The 16,793-nt window shown below is 41.9% G+C and overlaps 1 protein-coding gene and 1 long non-coding RNA gene across 10 annotated transcripts in view; one reads left to right on the forward strand and one right to left on the reverse strand.

Moving 5' to 3' along the window:
* LOC109531237 (serine/threonine-protein kinase BRSK2-like) overlaps window positions 1-16,793 on the reverse strand; it is a 106,392-nt gene that overhangs the window by 42,360 nt on the left and 47,239 nt on the right. For all 9 annotated transcript variants that reach the window (XM_019895545.1, XM_019895463.1, XM_019895624.1 and 6 more), the window contains exon 2: window positions 6,557-6,651. In XM_019895545.1, coding sequence (XP_019751104.1) covers window positions 6,557-6,651 — 95 coding nt within the window. The remainder of the gene's footprint in view (window positions 1-6,556; window positions 6,652-16,793) is intronic.
* Window positions 553-15,761, forward strand: LOC109531712 (uncharacterized). Its single transcript, XR_002171236.1, has 3 exons — window positions 553-666; window positions 1,444-1,447; window positions 15,749-15,761. It is a non-coding gene; the product is annotated as an uncharacterized LOC109531712 (long non-coding RNA).

The following is a 16,793-nucleotide window of genomic DNA, read 5'->3' on the forward strand; positions in this document are numbered from 1 at the left end:
GCAGCAGTCGAAAGTCTGCTGCTCTCTGCTGTGTGTGCGTCCGCGCCAACATATACGCACGCGCACGCCTTTTGGTTTCAACCAAGCAACCGACGTCACAAATCAAATACGCTTTGATCTACGACAACAAAAAGATAGCCTAGCCGAAACAACAGCCTTGCTTAGCTGACGCACACACAGCAGAGAGCAGCGAACTATCGACTGCTGAGGCGCGCTTCGCTCGACTGGCGTCGCTACATATTTGTCTGTCACTTATTGAGATAAATAAATTCGATGAATAGATTTTTCCAGAAAATACGGTAATTGTTTGCCGAGCCGGCAACCAAACCATCCATTCACTGCCCTAGGATGTCGTCAGTCTATTGTTGTTTCCCGGAATGACCCGAAGTGATCACGTGATCATCGTCGGAACTAATCTAATCGGAGACGGCGAAAAAGCAGAGCGGGTACCAGGTCCTGCATGTTCCGACAAAACTATGAATTGGAAGGGTGGGGAAAATGACATACACAAATGAAATGAACACCACAGGTTAATTTTTATGGATTTTTATGGATTTTAGAAGATTTCCCTGAAAATTATGGACAATTAAGAACATAATTTTACAACTTCTTTTTTTATTGATTTTTATGAACTTTATGGACCCGTACGAACCCTGAATATTGTAGGTTGCAAAGACACGAATGACATGAAATAGAATTGAAAAGAATTAATGAGTTTTTGTCACAATGCATCAGTTGAATGGCCATTGTGCCGCTGTTTAAGGTGTGCCTGCCTTGGCCATCTCTGAGGGAAGTTTAAGACCTACAGAGGGATATCGTGGTTGTTGAGACTTCTCAACTTTTCGCATCTCAACGATATGCAGTGTTGTTTTTGGCAGCCATTTTAGATTCAGTCTTAGTCTCAGTCTTTTGGGCAAAAATGCTTATTAGTTTTAGTCACATTTTAGTGATTCCTATTTGTGACAGTTTTAGTCTGGTTTTAGTTGATGAAAACTCAAAAACGTTTTCGTCTAGTTTCAGTCAACAAATATTCAAAAACGTTTTAGTTTAGTTTTAGTTAAAAATAGACATGCAAGGTTTCCACCCAATAGCAAAGACTGATCTACTAACACATCCTGTAAAGGTCTATCGGTGAATACAAAACAATTAAAAGTAGGTATTATATCTTTAAATAGATAAATATCTTTGACTATATAAAGAAATATGTTTTAATAACTTATTAATCACATGGCACCCTGTGTCTAAGCCTTTTGATACTTCATTCTGAGCAACAGCCCAAATTACAATGTATCAGTAATGTATTTCAAACACATAAGTTTGACAAAATTTAAATGGTGGTAAGTTCATTTCATCCTCTTTCTCTTCCTGACATCTATAGTTGGGAAAGAGATAACGTCAAAATCTCCTCAATGGCTGCATCAAAAAGGGTGAAAGCTCCCTAAGAACTGTACCCAAGGATGGCTGACTGATGTGGTGACCAACTAGATTAAGGTCAGGTCAGCAGTGAATCATTGGGGTGATGAACTGAAAAGAGTATTTTCTGCTCCACCAACCCAAGCACCGTCAACAACAGTTAGAGGAGTAAGTCGGGATAAAACAGCATATGGTTTATGATAAACGTGGATGAAATTTGAAATGGTTTTACTATTTTTAATTGTTATGATCATTACTATGACATCATAATGTGCGTGATGTGCAGTCTGTGTCTGTGTGAATGTGGCCCCTTTAAGTGGAGCGAGAAAGAGTATTTCCAAATTAGCAATTTTGTTATCAGAGGTAGGCAATTGACAAAATGTTGCCAGTTTGTTATAAGTCATCTGTCAGCAGCCTGAGCAACCGTCCATCATCGTCAGGCTGTCATTTTTTTCAAGCCGACCAAACAGTAATCGCCAGTCGATCAGTCCATCACGTTATTTTAACAGTACTTCCATCACCTATTACTTCAATAAATTTTACCGGTCCGCTAGTCCGTCTATCGTCAGTCTGTTACTCCCCCCCAATATTTTTGGAATGTGGGATGGAAGCGGAGAAAATCCTACGCAGTGACAATCAGTCAACCACCGTGCCGACATTTCACATATACTTATTTGTCAGTCTATTGAACTGTCAAGTACAGCGGGAACATGCTGGTGGCTGCTTGCCACCATTTTAACTCCTAAAATGCCAAAAAGTTATACTTTAAAGTTTAAAATGGCTTAACCAGAATAATGCTCCGCATTGTGACCCAAGGTACAATCCAGTCTAAGTTGCTTGCATTCCCACACCTGTCAAAAAATACTTTCGACATCTTCCACTTCTTTCTTCTTCTTCATTAGCAGATTGCGGCTCTAAAGTGCATACCGCCACGTGCTATATAGGAAGCGCAAAGCATTTCCATATATAGTCAATGGAACCAACCCTGCTTTTATTTAGCCCCGCGAATAAACACACGAGGCTGGCGGGATGTGTTTCTGTCAGTCTGAGTATCGTTTAGTTGGTATTTAACTATGCTTTTGGTATTATCTTCGTTTCATAATGGCTGCGCAGAGCTCAGAACGGAGTTGTCCGTTGGAGTGTGTGTCGGGCAGAATCCTTTAAGGTTACAATTGGGTCCTGCTAATAATTACCACAAGATGGTATCAGAATACTAACAGGGAAAGAATTCAATGGGGAATATAAAGAGACTGTAACACCATATTTAAGGTGCATCGGATTATAAGGCTCACTGCCGTTTTTTTCAAAAAATTGAATGCTTTTAGGTGCGCCTTATTGTACGGAAAATATGGTAGTTATATCCTGCCCAAAAGATTTCCAACATATTTTGTCGAGCAACACAACAGAGTGGGCCCTATTTTCGCACGTTATGGTCCTGCTGGTCTAAAAATAAGTATTTGGGAATTTGGCAGACCGCGCTACGACTTTGTGTGCGTTCTGGCAGATCGAGGGTGTTTATTTTTTTTTTTTTAAAATACACACGCTCGGCACACCTGACAATCTGGTGACAGAGAGTGGACTAGACTTTAGACCAGGTGGACCCAGGTCTAAGTTGTGGCGCAAGTGGTGTAATGAGATTTTGTTGGATTTCACCCAGGCGCAGACAGAAAGAATCTGCCCTCTGCTCATATATGTGGTGGATGTCATCATAATTCATTCAGAAATATGACATCAGTGCATGAAACCTTCTGAATCATTACACTGTAGAAATTAATTCATTGAACGAACACTGAATAATCATCAAAATCATAATCATAATAAGAATAAGAATTTTACTGCTATTCTATATCTTGAATATATTTTTAAAGGCCACCCCGTACTGCGCCACAACTGGTGTGGTTGTTTGTGTTGAAGGGGAGGGGGTATTGGTTGATGCTGTCATGCACAGACAGACGCACGATTGTTGAGGGCGGTCTCCAAGTGTCCACTGAGTCTCCAAGTGTCCACTGAGCAGCGGCCAACTTCCACAAGTGTAGAGCTCCTTGCATTTCTTTATAAATGTATTTTGCCCCTGCCGATCTCCTGCACGGACTCGGGCATGTCCATTATGCTTCGGCCATGGAGACCACGCGCCTCTCCTGTGCTGTACTTAAAGGAAATGAGGGGAGCCGCTTGAATTGGCCTGGAAACAAGTCAGCTGTATTCAGTCCCACAATGGTGCTGACGTCCATTTTTAACTGCACCCACCCACAAAAACACCAAAAAAAGGTAAACTCCACCCATGCACAGAGATAGATTGCACTGAACACTCGACTTGTGGCGGGCAAGAAAATAGGGCCCAATAAGTTGCCCAGATCACAAGACCCCTCAGTTTTCTTTGACTCAGCAGTTCAGAGATGACTCAATCATCACTACATTGCAAACAACCCACCAACCAAAACCACGATAAATTGTTTACCAAAATTCTTAAATTTGATTTTAGCTCATTTTTTTTCTATCATTAGATTGCAGAGACACAACACAACCTCCTGTCGATGAATTAGAGAGAGACCACCATCAGTTGAAACTCAACAAATCAATCATGCAACATTGGGCAGTGTACTCACATACCTGACAAATGGAACTCATTCATGAAAATAACATGAATGTACAAAAAGGATGACAGAAAGGACTCTTGCATCTGGAGAACATCTAGCGAGCTTGTGTAGAGACAATTTAGTGCCCAATGTTTACAAGATGAGAGAGATGATAATAAGAAGGATGTGTTGTCACCGACCCTCTTCCTTCTGTGTATTTATTATCACTTGCTCATTTATTTTGGCGAGTCCACTTCCGGGGACCTCCTGGTTGTTTCTTTCCTTTAATTAGCAGGCTGGACCAGTGGGTGTTGCCACATCTGCAGCTGATCAGCAATCACCTCCTGTGTACAAGACCTCTGCTGATCTGCAAGTGGGTGCCAGATTATTCACACATTATGAGTGGTATCTTGGCCATGACGAGGGCATTTTGGATTTTGGTGCAAAACCATTTGATTTTGATTGTCTTTTTCCAGTGCCTCCCTGCCCAGCCTGGCTCCGCGTTTTCCCTCACGGACCACTCGACCCTACACTTATACTTCTTGCTCGTGATGGGTCCATGAGGCCTCATGAGGCGTGTCGACACACTGACACACTGTGTTGATGCTGTGCTGATACTGTGTCGCTGACCACTGCCACCTACTGGACCTTAAAACTCCCTGCAGCCAACCCACTTGACAGACTGAACTGACTGATTTGATGATGAAGTGTATACAATATCATTCACATCCATGCATTCATATTGTATCATTCAATGTGTGTCAATAATGTGAAAATCATGTGAATGAGGATGCTTGTGGGCTTTGTCTTCACAAATTTTTATTTAGAAAAATAAGATGCTCCAGTGTTTTAAATTTCAGTCTGTTGTGTTTCTTGCATGCTATTTCCCCTGCTGTGGAGAACACACACACAATGGAATAAGACATGTCACACGTACTCATGGCACCGACGGCACCCACGCCACATATTAAAGAAGCTTTGAACTACGACAACAGCTAAGCTAGCCTAGCCGACACGACGCTCGAAGTCAGACGGACACATTTTTCTGATAATCTGTGTATTTTCTTTTTTTGCCCAAATATATATTTTTATTCGAGCGAGGGTGAGATCTGGCTTGTTTCGGCAGGCGGCATCGTGTCGCCAGACTCACTTCCTTATAAACACTGTGTGGTGGGTTTCGCTGCGTCAACGCCCCCTGGACTGAGTCGATGCCGCCTGGACTGTGTCACACAGCCTGGACTGTGTCAACGCCGACCCAGTTCACGTGTTGATCACGTGATCTCATGAAGCAGCACACGCACCGACACCTGGATTGCTCTGGGAGCCCGACGCATCAGTGTCGCTGGAGCCATCACTACTTCTTGCCATTCGCTTTTGGATCTACTTCTGCGTTTACCTTTATTACCCGCAACAAAAGATGGCACAAAAATTGCACGGTGTGGTGAAACCAGCAGGTTCTTTGCAATGTACGGTAGCTATCTGGTGCTTCTGGTCAAGGATCAGGATCAGCTGGTTTGGTTCTGAATTATTATTATTTTTTAATGTTTAATTATGGGCGGCCTGGTGGTCCAGTGTTGAGCGTGTCGACCTCACAGTGCAGAGGTACTGGGTTCAATTCCAGCTCCGGCCTTCCTGTGTAGAGTTTGCATGTTCTCCCCGTGCTTGCGTGGGTTTTCTCCCGGTACTCCAGTTTCCTCCCACATTTCAAAAACATGAATGGCAGGCTGATTGAACACTCAAAATTGTCCCGAGGTGTGAGTGTGAGCGCGGATGGTTGTAGACGGCTGGGATAGGCTCCAGCACCCCCCCGAGACCCTTGTGAGGATAAAGCGGTTCGGAAAATGGATGGGTGTTTATTTTATTACACAGAAAAGAAATCTGATTGGGTTCATTTGACGATCATAAGCTACTGAGTGAATATTCAAAATAATGCTGATCTTGAGAGATATATGTATATCCATCCATTTTCCGAAAAAAATTCTGCATACTGTTAAATTACACAATCATTCTTCTATAATCATAATTGTTCAAAAAATATATACATCCATAATCCAAACTGCTTATCCTCATGAGGGTTGCAGATGTGCTCCTACATTCCATAAAAATGCATGGTAAATTAATTGTACGCTCTAAATTGTCCCAAGGTGTGATTGTGAGCGTGAATGGTTGTTTGTCTATGTGTGCCCTGCAATTGGCTGGCAACCAGTTCAGGTTGTACCCCGCCTACTGCCCGAAGACAGCTGGGATAGGTCCCAGTTGAGGGAAACTTTTTATTTTTGCATTAATCCAGCCTAAAATAATTGATAATCATACTCATCTAGCTTTAGGCAGTGCAATTACTTGACATGCTTGACCTGCAAAATGTACACCATTGCAGATGCAGTCTCGGTCTTGATAAAGTGCAGTGGCTCAAACAAATTCATAATTCTATCATTTTATTTCCATTAACAATGTATCAAATTTCAGTGATAGTGTATGTCTTTTACAGTGAGAACCGACTGAACTCTTCACTTCTGCAGTAAAAGCAGTGACTCCAACTCTCAACTCACTGGATAGAAATGTCTTACCTTCATAAGAACAGACTCGCTGAGTTTTTCTCTGTTGACAATCTTTATAGCAACCTTCTGGCATGTGACACAATGGACGCCCAGCTTGACCAGTCCTGCAACAAAAGCATGACATCAAATTTAGACCCAGAACAAAAACATCTACACCGCCAACTGCCCGAGGACAGCTGCGATAGGCTCCAGCACGCCTGCGGCCTTCATGAGAATAAGCGGCTCGGATAATGGATGGAAATCTGGATGAACAAATCTCATATTTAGGTTCAGCTGTCCGGTTTGAAAACTGTGTTTAAAATCGCAGTGCCAGTATCTACAACAGAAAATAAACCTTTTATTGAGGAAAAGGAGAACAAAATATTCAAAAGGAAGAAAGGAGTCCAAAAAGGCCATCATCAACAATGTTGAATTTACGATGAAGCCAGATGCTACTCTACTTCTCCGTGTATGACAGCCAGTGCATTGAATGGATTGCAACTGGACTCTTGAGGTTGTCTTTGAAGACAGTGTCTGTTGATGTATCAAGGCTTAGTTAGGACAGTAGACAGATGACAGCAAGGATGGCTGGTTGGTCAGGTTTTTCAGAGACTCAACTTGCTGGAAATGTGAAACTTGCAAGCACATGCACTTACGCATTTGCATCATTGCGCTTCAGGTGGGTCAAATCAATTTGTTTACAGCTGTCGGTAGTGTCATGCGACCAGAAGCAATTATTGACCACAAAAAAGGCACAGATATGTTCCAACCATTCAACCTTATTGTAATGAGAAATGTCTCCAGAATCGGCACAATCTGTTGTCATTTTCTGTTGATTGTATACATCATCTTTTCAACAATATTGGCAAACAGGAATCAAAAGAACTTTATCAGAAGAGGTGAATAAAATAAACTAAAAACATTTTAGCCCCCTTAGGTAGATTAACTGATCCAGTATCACTTAAACTGGAACAGACAAAAACAGATTTGTGAAAGATAATACATGAGAAGCGTAAAGAGTTGACTGATGAGTTCATCATCAAGTATCCACTCTGTCCTTCCTTTCTAAACTTTGAATGTTGGTCACATTTAAGGCTTTCATTTCAGATCACACGAGCTTGGTGTTCATGGGCTAAGCTCTATCATTAATGTTTAAATAAACTAGACAATATCAAAATAACACAGCAGAGGGGAACAGGCCAAATTGTTAAAGCAAGTTTATTTTTGAAAGACAACTTGAATTAATTTGACCCCATTCAATATACTTCCAACAAATGTAGGCTCAGAGAAACAAACACCAATAAATATGATTAAATCTGCGCCAAGGTTATTTGGCCCTCCAAAATTCAACTTCCCTTTTTCTTTCACCAGAAAATATGAATAGAGAGAAAATAAATCCACCCCTCCTCACTTTCTATAGAGCCTGCTACCCTTTCGCCATCAACGAGATAATTAATACAAGCATGCCCTGTGAAAATATTTTTTAAATACACCAGATGGTGATTTTGTGTGTCAAGCATTTTGCATTTTATTTTTTGGGGAGCGGAACAGTAGACGGGGCACAAGTGGAGTTGTGTGATTTGCAAATGAACAAATCTTTTGTGTTCATGTATGGAATGGAATCACTTCACACTTTTCCTTTCCCAGTTCAGTTGAACCACAAGCATATGTGGGACAAGAAACTCCCCTGCAGACAGCACCACTTGGCGGGGGCCAATGTTAACTGAAGGGAGAGCGACCACTGCAAGTCAGCAGGATTCATGGGGGTCGGTAAGGGTTATGAAGTGGTTGGGAAGAAAATCAGCACCTTCCAATCTTAGACTCTGGTCCTCAGTCGAAAAATGCTAGAGTGCCCTCTCCAGGTCGGGGTTGAGATCCTGCCCCAAGTCGAGCCGCTGCTCCTCTGCATTGAGAGCAGCCAGATGAGGTGGCTCGGTCATCTTTTTAGGATGCAACATGAACGCTACCCTGATGAGGTGTTGCAGGCATGCCCTGAGGACAACCCAGTATACACTGGAGAGTGTATGTCTCTCGGCTGGTAACGACTTGGGATCTCCCATGAGAAGCTGGATAAAGTGGCTAGGGAGAGGGAAGTCGGGGCTTCCCTGCTTAAAAATGTGCAAAGAACTCCAAGTCATTGGGTGCCTGTACCAAATCACAATGTGTTTGCTCCATTTTTACCGGTTCACACCAAGCAAAAGCCATACCATCGTTTTAGTGAATTCAGCCCTTAGTATTTTACAGTGGCAGCATTTTTTTCAAATTGATGTCACAAGAGCTTCAAATGGATACCTCTGTTGTGCACACTGAGATTGCTGGGTCAAATTATTATGAGCAACAACAACAGCAGGACCCAGCCAAATTTGACTATGTTGCCAATTAAATAGTTTATTTTTTTCTACTTAAATCGGTCATTGGTTAGATGGCATCTTCCAAAAGTTGGGATTTGGCAATTAACATTGTCTTATACCTGGAACAAGAATCTTCATCTTCCACTCTGAGAAAGTCTGACACAGGAAATGCAGATGAAACCTAAACTCAACAAACCTTAATAAACCTTAATGAGTTCAATAATACTAAAGTGATGAGTGCTTTTCAATTGATATTATTCATTCCACCCTGAGCAGTCGTATATTAGCTTACAACACAGCTGGATGTTTTATATTTTAATATTGTACACTAATACGCATTTATCTGCTGAATAATTCAAAAGTAGTTGTATCCTGCAGGTTTTTTTTGTGGCAGGGCCTCTTGCAATTTCAGTCAGGTACATTTCAATTACATTTATTCTGAAAAGCAGATGATAAAAAGTCCAAGATCAAACCAGATCAAAGAAACAAATGTTTATTTCCGAACACTTAGAGATAAGAAAAGTATAACATGCATTTGAACCTATTACACATCCATGACCAGAGTTCACATGCAAATCCAGTAAAATATTCAGCCCTGTCGGTGGTGCCTCAAGCCAGAGCTTTATAATTAGCCTCTATCCTCACCTTCTCCAGAGATTACTATTCGCTCCTCAGTTCTGCTTCTCACGCCTTTCTGTGCGTCTATCACGTGGGGATAACTTTACATTTCCTGTGCAAATTAATTTTGATCATGATTCTGACCTGACCTGACTTGCCTGTCAGACCACGGCCCTTAATCATGTGCTGATGATTTCCTCGCAAAGGCGTGCCTGTTAAGTTCTGCTAATACGGCAAAGACTCTCATACAAAGAGAATACAGGTTGTAGAACACTGCGGAATATTGCGGCGGGAAAAAAAGCTCTACTTTCGGCTTGAGACGGAAGCTTATGCAATTGCGATATGAAACACAATGGAATGTACGCGTCACTTGTTTTCATTGCTACCTGTGTGCATGTGTACTGTAAATGTAGTTGAAAAGAGCCATTTCAAACTGTTTAAAAACAATAAAAGCAAGTGGGTTTTAAATGTCATTCTGATCAGGCGTAGAAAAAAAGTACCGTATTTTCACGACTATAAGGCGCCATTAAAAGTCTTAAATTTTCTCCAAAATGGACAGGACGCCTTGTAATGCGGTGCGTGTTATGTATGCGCCGAGTTCCAAAACCTGACCGAGAGCGCCTGTGGCCGACACGCTGTTTATATAGAGAAAAGGTGGACGTGAGTGACGACAGGCATGCGGAAGTCGGCCAATGAGTGAAGGGTGGGCGTGTAAGAGGACGCTAAAGGCACGCCCCTAGCAGGTACCAGTCACCAATGAGTGAAGGGTAGGCGCGTAAGAGGACGCTAAAGCCACACCCCTAGCAGGTACCAGTCGCGTGAGTACATTGTAAAATGGCTAAATAAAGTACAACCAGGGCCCTGCATGAAAATAAGGAGACAACTCAAATAGAACCACGCCCAGTTAAGCCATTTTAACATGCAATGAAAAAACAGCATAGCCTACCATGTATATTTCAAATGTGACAGATGAAATGAATGGTATCTATCATTAATAGGCCTACTCTGTTTCTGTGAAACAGCAGTGGATAAGAATGCAGTGGAAGAGGCATTGATCAATATGGTACGGCGGAGAAAAAAAAGTAGTGTGTTTCCGGTAACCCGACCGACCGAGAATTTCCACGTCGAAAAAAAACTTTGTAGAGGGTTTACATCGGTGCAAACTCTCGCGATATTCACGTTGAGCGCGTGCATCGTTTGCCCTGTCGTCTGTCAACAACATTGAATCATGGCGGTGGCCGCGATCTCCGACGACAGGTTTTAACTGCGTTTTCTGTGTTACAGTCGCATGCTCGCACCGTAATGTTAAGAAAATATCATCCATTGATGTATCGAAAAAATAAAGCGAACTATTTGATGAACACTACGGGCCGAGTAAAAACCGAGGGCGGAGGAGGAAGGCTGAGGCAGCGGCGCGCCCCGGCCCTCGAGTCCGGAGCGGGGAGAAAACTAAATTGGCGGCAGCGGCGCCGGCCGCGGAGTGGCGGGTTCAATGTCTTCTTGTTTTATGTTTTATGGTTATTTTGTTTAAATTTTTGATGGGAAAAAAAAAGATTAAAAAAAAAAAAACTTTGTCCGACCGACCGAACCGATGCCGATCTGTTTTGTTTGGCCTCATGCTTTTTTTTTTTAGGTTGACTGTCATAGACTAAATAGTGCTCATTTTCTGGTTCATTAATCAAGCATTAATCATACATGCAAAAACAGCGCATCCATGAAATAATACAATTTTGCTGAAATTGAGTTTTTGTATTTTGAAGACCCGATGGCCCTGAGAACGCTTTCCCCCCCTAGTTTTATTGCCACTGATTGTTTCATACAGAACATGAAGATTCCAGATCACTCAACGACCAACCCCCCTCATCTCTGAACACACCTCAGAGGTTGTTTAAAGTGTGGTGACACCGATGGTCCCCAAGGCCATAGACCAGCTGAGCCTGACAGCTGCTCAAAGTCCACTATTCAATTACTGTATTCGCATGTATGTGGGTGTGTGTGGAAATCGACGAATTACATCGCTTCTTTCTCAGTAACACATAAGCACATGTGTTGTGAAACCAAACATTCAAGTACAAATATCAGTATGCTCACTGTTGTGAATGGAAGGGGGGGGGTGACGTGCTACATTCGCACTCTCATCAGGATCCTTGCAGCCTCTTCCAATAATGAAGTTTTTGGATGATTTTGCTCGGGATCCTGATGAGTAGCACATTACATTAATTCAGTCTGGGGGGGAAGAGCTGTGGACAAGCTCTGTTCGGAAGTATGAGAATCAAAAAGAACTCTGATAATGATGAAAGACAGTGTTGTAGTGATGATTGATGTGAGACCTAAAGATTAGTACATAACACTGAGGTGACTGATATTCAAGGGTTGTGGTCAGAGAAAGCAGTGTTAATTATGGCCGAGGTTGAAGATTTTATAGGCCACCAAGTAAAACTCTTTTAGTTTTGGAGCTGTTCCTCTAAAGGACACACACACAGTGGGCAGTGACGATGACAATGATGTGACTATGATGAAGAAAGGTCTGTGCCTGTCCTCCTGTAGGTTTCTGTGTCATTGACATAGCAGTGGTATTAAACCCCATTAAAGTGACTGATGACTAAGCCAAGAGGTATCAGGTTAAAGCGTGAAAAAAAAAGGTCGGAGCACCAATTTCTGAGGACCTGGTGGCCAAAGGTGTCAAATACTGCAAACAGAAGACATTTGAATCAGCTATGCGCTTAAGCAAGTGTTTTGTTTTGTTTTGTTTTGTTTTGTTTTTTCCAAATGAAAGTTCATAACTGTGGTGATTTAGGGGCTCATGGTATGGATCGGCTGCTTCAACAAAACTACAAGAAAGGGTTTTGTAATATCCTCTGTAACATCCAACTGTCTTCATTTGAAGCAACAGATTGATGAACGAAAGGGCTGAGCAGGAATAAGTGATTGTCCTGAATTCATTCGGAGGCCTAGCGTGGTATTGTAAAAAAAATCACTGATTCACCGATTAATTAAGTGTTTGTGGAAAGGAGGAGCTCAAGGACCACAGTCGGGGTGCCCGAGTTCATGTCAGATGGAGAAGATGGCCGGAGTCGAATGGAATCCACACCATGTCTTATTATTCTCTGATGTGAAGTACTGCTAAAGCCGCGAAGAGCCCAAGATGTCATAACCTAAGGGCATCAGTGATCTGATAGGACCCACAATTGATTGGCGGCATGGGATGTCAGAATGATAGGACCAGGAGTAGACAAACTTAGAAGGGTATCCTGTGTGGATGTATCTGGACATATGAAATCGTCTAAGCATTCTGATGAGTATTATACACCATGGAGTGGTGCATTTATGTGTGTTCATCAATTGGGTGAGAGCGAAAATGATGACGTTAGCAATGAGTTTCTAGCCTCTTCTCAAAAGATGGATTATCATTAGGATACAACAATCCAAGCACAATCCCCAGTCCTAACAATATTGTGTGTGTGTGTGTGTGTGTGTGTGTGTGTGTGTGTGTGTGTGTAGAAGTACAGAAAATGTGAAAGGTGGCTTTTACTGTGGTGAGCCACAGAAGTGGCTGACTTAAATTTCTCATTTAATGTAAAATGTCAAAATACGTTTGGAAAAACCCGATAATTTAGTGCTAAGATGCAAAAAAAGTTTGTTTGTTTTTTTTTTAATGAAAAAATCAATAAAGGGCTTTGTGCTGCTCCTCGGTAAGTAGGCTGTGGGAATGATTTCAGTATGATTTATCATCACTGCGTGATGGCTTTGATCAGATCTTGGTCCACACATTGTGTGAATAGGTGTGTCTCCAGTACGGCGATCCTACGTGGCGAGGTGGTGTGCAAAAGCGGTGTGGTGGATGGTCAACAATGGTTGGGATCGGCTCTCCAAATGTGAGAAAAACAGCTGGCATTATTCATAAGTTCCAATTTTTTACCCATACTACTGCTTCATTTTCTCAAATCTGTTATGTTTGAATGTTATAGATGTCATGATTCTGTTCTGTTGTGGTTCAGTTTCTGGCGGGATCGAAAGGAATTCCCTCCAGAGCGGTGGTGTCACGCATTACCATCGGCTGTGTTTAAAAGATCAGCCGGGCCAAAAACTCGCTGTTGGATAATTCAGCCTGAAAGTGGCAAAATGGCTGCCCAGTGAGTTGGACCAAACCGTGTGGATTTTACTGGTTAACTCATTTTCCACAAGTGTTATATTAATCATATCGTCATGTTTACACAAGTGGGGCGACATAGAAAGAACAAAATACATTTGTAGCGCAAAAAGACATATTTGCATAAACATATCCTAACGTAGCTGTATGGGGCTGAACGATTAAGTATTTACAATATAACTGTTATTACATAAAACTCAATTTCCAAATCGCCAAGGCTGTGATTTGACTGGTCATCGGACGCTGTAATTGCAGCAAGCCATGCTAGGTGTGCCTAATTTCTGTGAGTTTTCTGTCTCACGAGCTTTAGGCTCATAGCTAACGTTTGATCATTTTTGTCTGGCCAAGTAAAAATATAAAATAAAATCCTCACCCCGTGTGTTGTTTATTTTGTGTTGTTTTGGCTAGTCTCCAATGTTGGAGCATCAGAGATGAAAATGGACTTTTCTGAAAATTCCAGAAAAAAAAAATAAATAAATAAATAAATGTGTGTGTGTGTGTGTGTGTGTGTGTGTGTGTGTGTGTGTGTGTGTGTGTGTACACACACACACACACACACACACGCGCGCACGCACTTGGCCGATCAAGCATGAATTAGTTTACACAAAACGCTATTCAAATACTCGACATTCAATGATTAATCTTCCTTTTGTGCGCACGTGTACCCTTTGTGGCTTCCATTCGGGCCGAAATTTCGAAATCTCCAAGATATGGCGAGGCCATGAGAATGCGAAGCGAGGGTATTACTGTTGTGGCGACTCCACTCAAGCGAAGCGAGCCTCCGCAGTAGATAGCCTGCTGCCCCCTCGCGGTCTTGTTGACGGCGTCTTTTATTCGTTACACTGGGGTTTAGCGGGTGTGTTTATAAAGAGACGAAAATTGTTTGGGGACTATCCCCCACGTTCTAGTTGAGATGGTATAACCCAAGAGGCAAAATGACGCTTGCTACTGTTGTTGCGAGTTGCCATTCGTTCTACTAAACCATTAGTCAAACGCCAACATGCCTTCTGTCGTTATTAAACAAACAAAAATCTCTTTACTGTTACTAGTGTTTGTGCCTCAATATGGCTACGCACGTGAAAGCAATACAACGAACTCAAACGCGTCTTCGTTCAATGTTGTCAACTAATATCCGGATTATGCAAATTTTCCTCAATTCTCTGGAGAAATTTTCATAAAAATTTGAAAAACCCGGAATTCCGGGAAAATCCAGAGGACTTTCATCTCTGGAGCATGTGGCACTGTGGGTGATAAAAAGGAAGTGTCTGCTGATAGACCTGTCGTGTGAAACACCACTGTGGGAGTCATTATCCACAAATGAACAAAACATGGAAAAGGAACAAAGGAACCCAGGACAGGAACTACAGGCCAGTGTTTATGAATATACAATAAGTGGGAGACTGGGGGAAAATACGCTTTGCAAAAGTTATTCATTTATTTACTTTTTAATCATGTGATTTTATTTTTTTGTAGTTCTTTACAATTGTTATTTGTTTTAATCTGATTTGCTGAATCATTTGAAACTGTGTGTTTTCATTCATTTAAAAAAATACAAGATTCATTATGGTGGTGGTTTTGGTTTTTGCTCAATCAATTAAATCCCCATTATTGTATAAACTAATATAATTGCTAATGATGATTATGATAATATGATTGCTGAACATTCGGCAAGCCCCCCTGCTGCCCATCTTTAAAACTCATCTCAAAACTCATTTCTTTTCTTTGGCTTTTGACTCAACATGACTCAGACTTGATGTTCGTTTTACTGTTTTTGTGCTTTCTACTGTCTTCGTTATTAATTTATTGTTTTATTGTTTATTGTATATATATGATATGTGTTCCATGTACAGCGCTTTGTATACAGCGGTGGTTGTTTTAAAGTGATCTATAAATACAGGTGAGTTGAGTTGAGTTGAGATTATCAAAAATATAATCCCTGTAAAATGCCTTGACTCGGAAAATGAACAAAACAGCATGCTTGATCATTTGCATCGTACAGCTCAGGGACAGCAGACATCAGAGCTAGCGATATGCTTTCGGCATGATGTCACATTTGTTAACTCATTTGAAACGGCATGACGCAAACATAAACATTAGGCTTAGGGTTAGCACCAAAAACATTAACTTCTAGTGGCATTTAAACTGCCTCCCAAATTGAATTATTTCACACTACTACGACAAAAATAAGTGAAACTGTGCTACTGTTCAGAAAGCGAATGAGTGATTGGTGTCGCGAGAATATGTCATGCTGAGTACACTGCATGGACAAATGTAATCAAGAATACCACAGAGTCATGGTTGGTTTTAGTATCCATGTCGATGAATTGATTAAGGAGCACGGGCACATCAAACACATGCCGTGTAAGGCTCAGTTTACATACAAGTAAGCCAAGTACTCCACAGTGAGTAGTACACATCAATATGCTCAGTTGCTTCCTGTTTCTGTTGGTCGTTTTGCCGGAGGCTGCAGAGGTGATTCCTCCACTCTCCATGATGTCTTCAGAGACACTCAACTATTTTTAGCTCGCTCATTCAAACCTACTGGCCCTCCTCTTGACGGATCGCCCTTTGAAACACCCCAGCTGAGTCTTTATCCTCTCCATCGTCACATTTTCCTTTCCACCTCATTTGCTTCTTTTCTTTTAGTGCAACTCAAAGCAAAACGCTCCCTACCGCTCTCCAACACCGCCAAACTGTGCGGCAACACGACTGCTACATGGGCTTTTGAATAAAAGCAAGAAAAATAATGAACTTAAAAAAAAATAAACTTAAACAAAATTTTATAGTGGTTATTAAATGTCTTCACACCATCTTTATCAATCCATCCATCCATTTTCCGATCCGCTTTATCCTCACAAGGGTCACCGGGCGTGCTGTAGCCTATCCCAGCCGTCGGGGGACACCCTGAACTGGTTGCCAGCCAATCGCAGGGCACACACAGACGAAGAACCATCTACACTCACACCTGGGGACAATTTAGAGGGTTCAATCAGCCTGCCATGCATGTTTTTGGAATGTGGGAGGAAACCGGTGTACCCGGAGAAAACCCACGCAGGCCCGGGGAGAACATGCAAACTCTACATAGGAAGGCCGGAGCTGGACTTGAACCTCTGCACTGTGAGGTCGACGCGCTAACCACTGGACCACC

This window comes from Hippocampus comes, unplaced genomic scaffold, assembly GCF_001891065.2.
Source record: "Hippocampus comes isolate QL1 unplaced genomic scaffold, H_comes_QL1_v1.1 scaffold474, whole genome shotgun sequence".
NCBI lineage: Eukaryota > Metazoa > Chordata > Actinopteri > Syngnathiformes > Syngnathidae > Hippocampus > Hippocampus comes.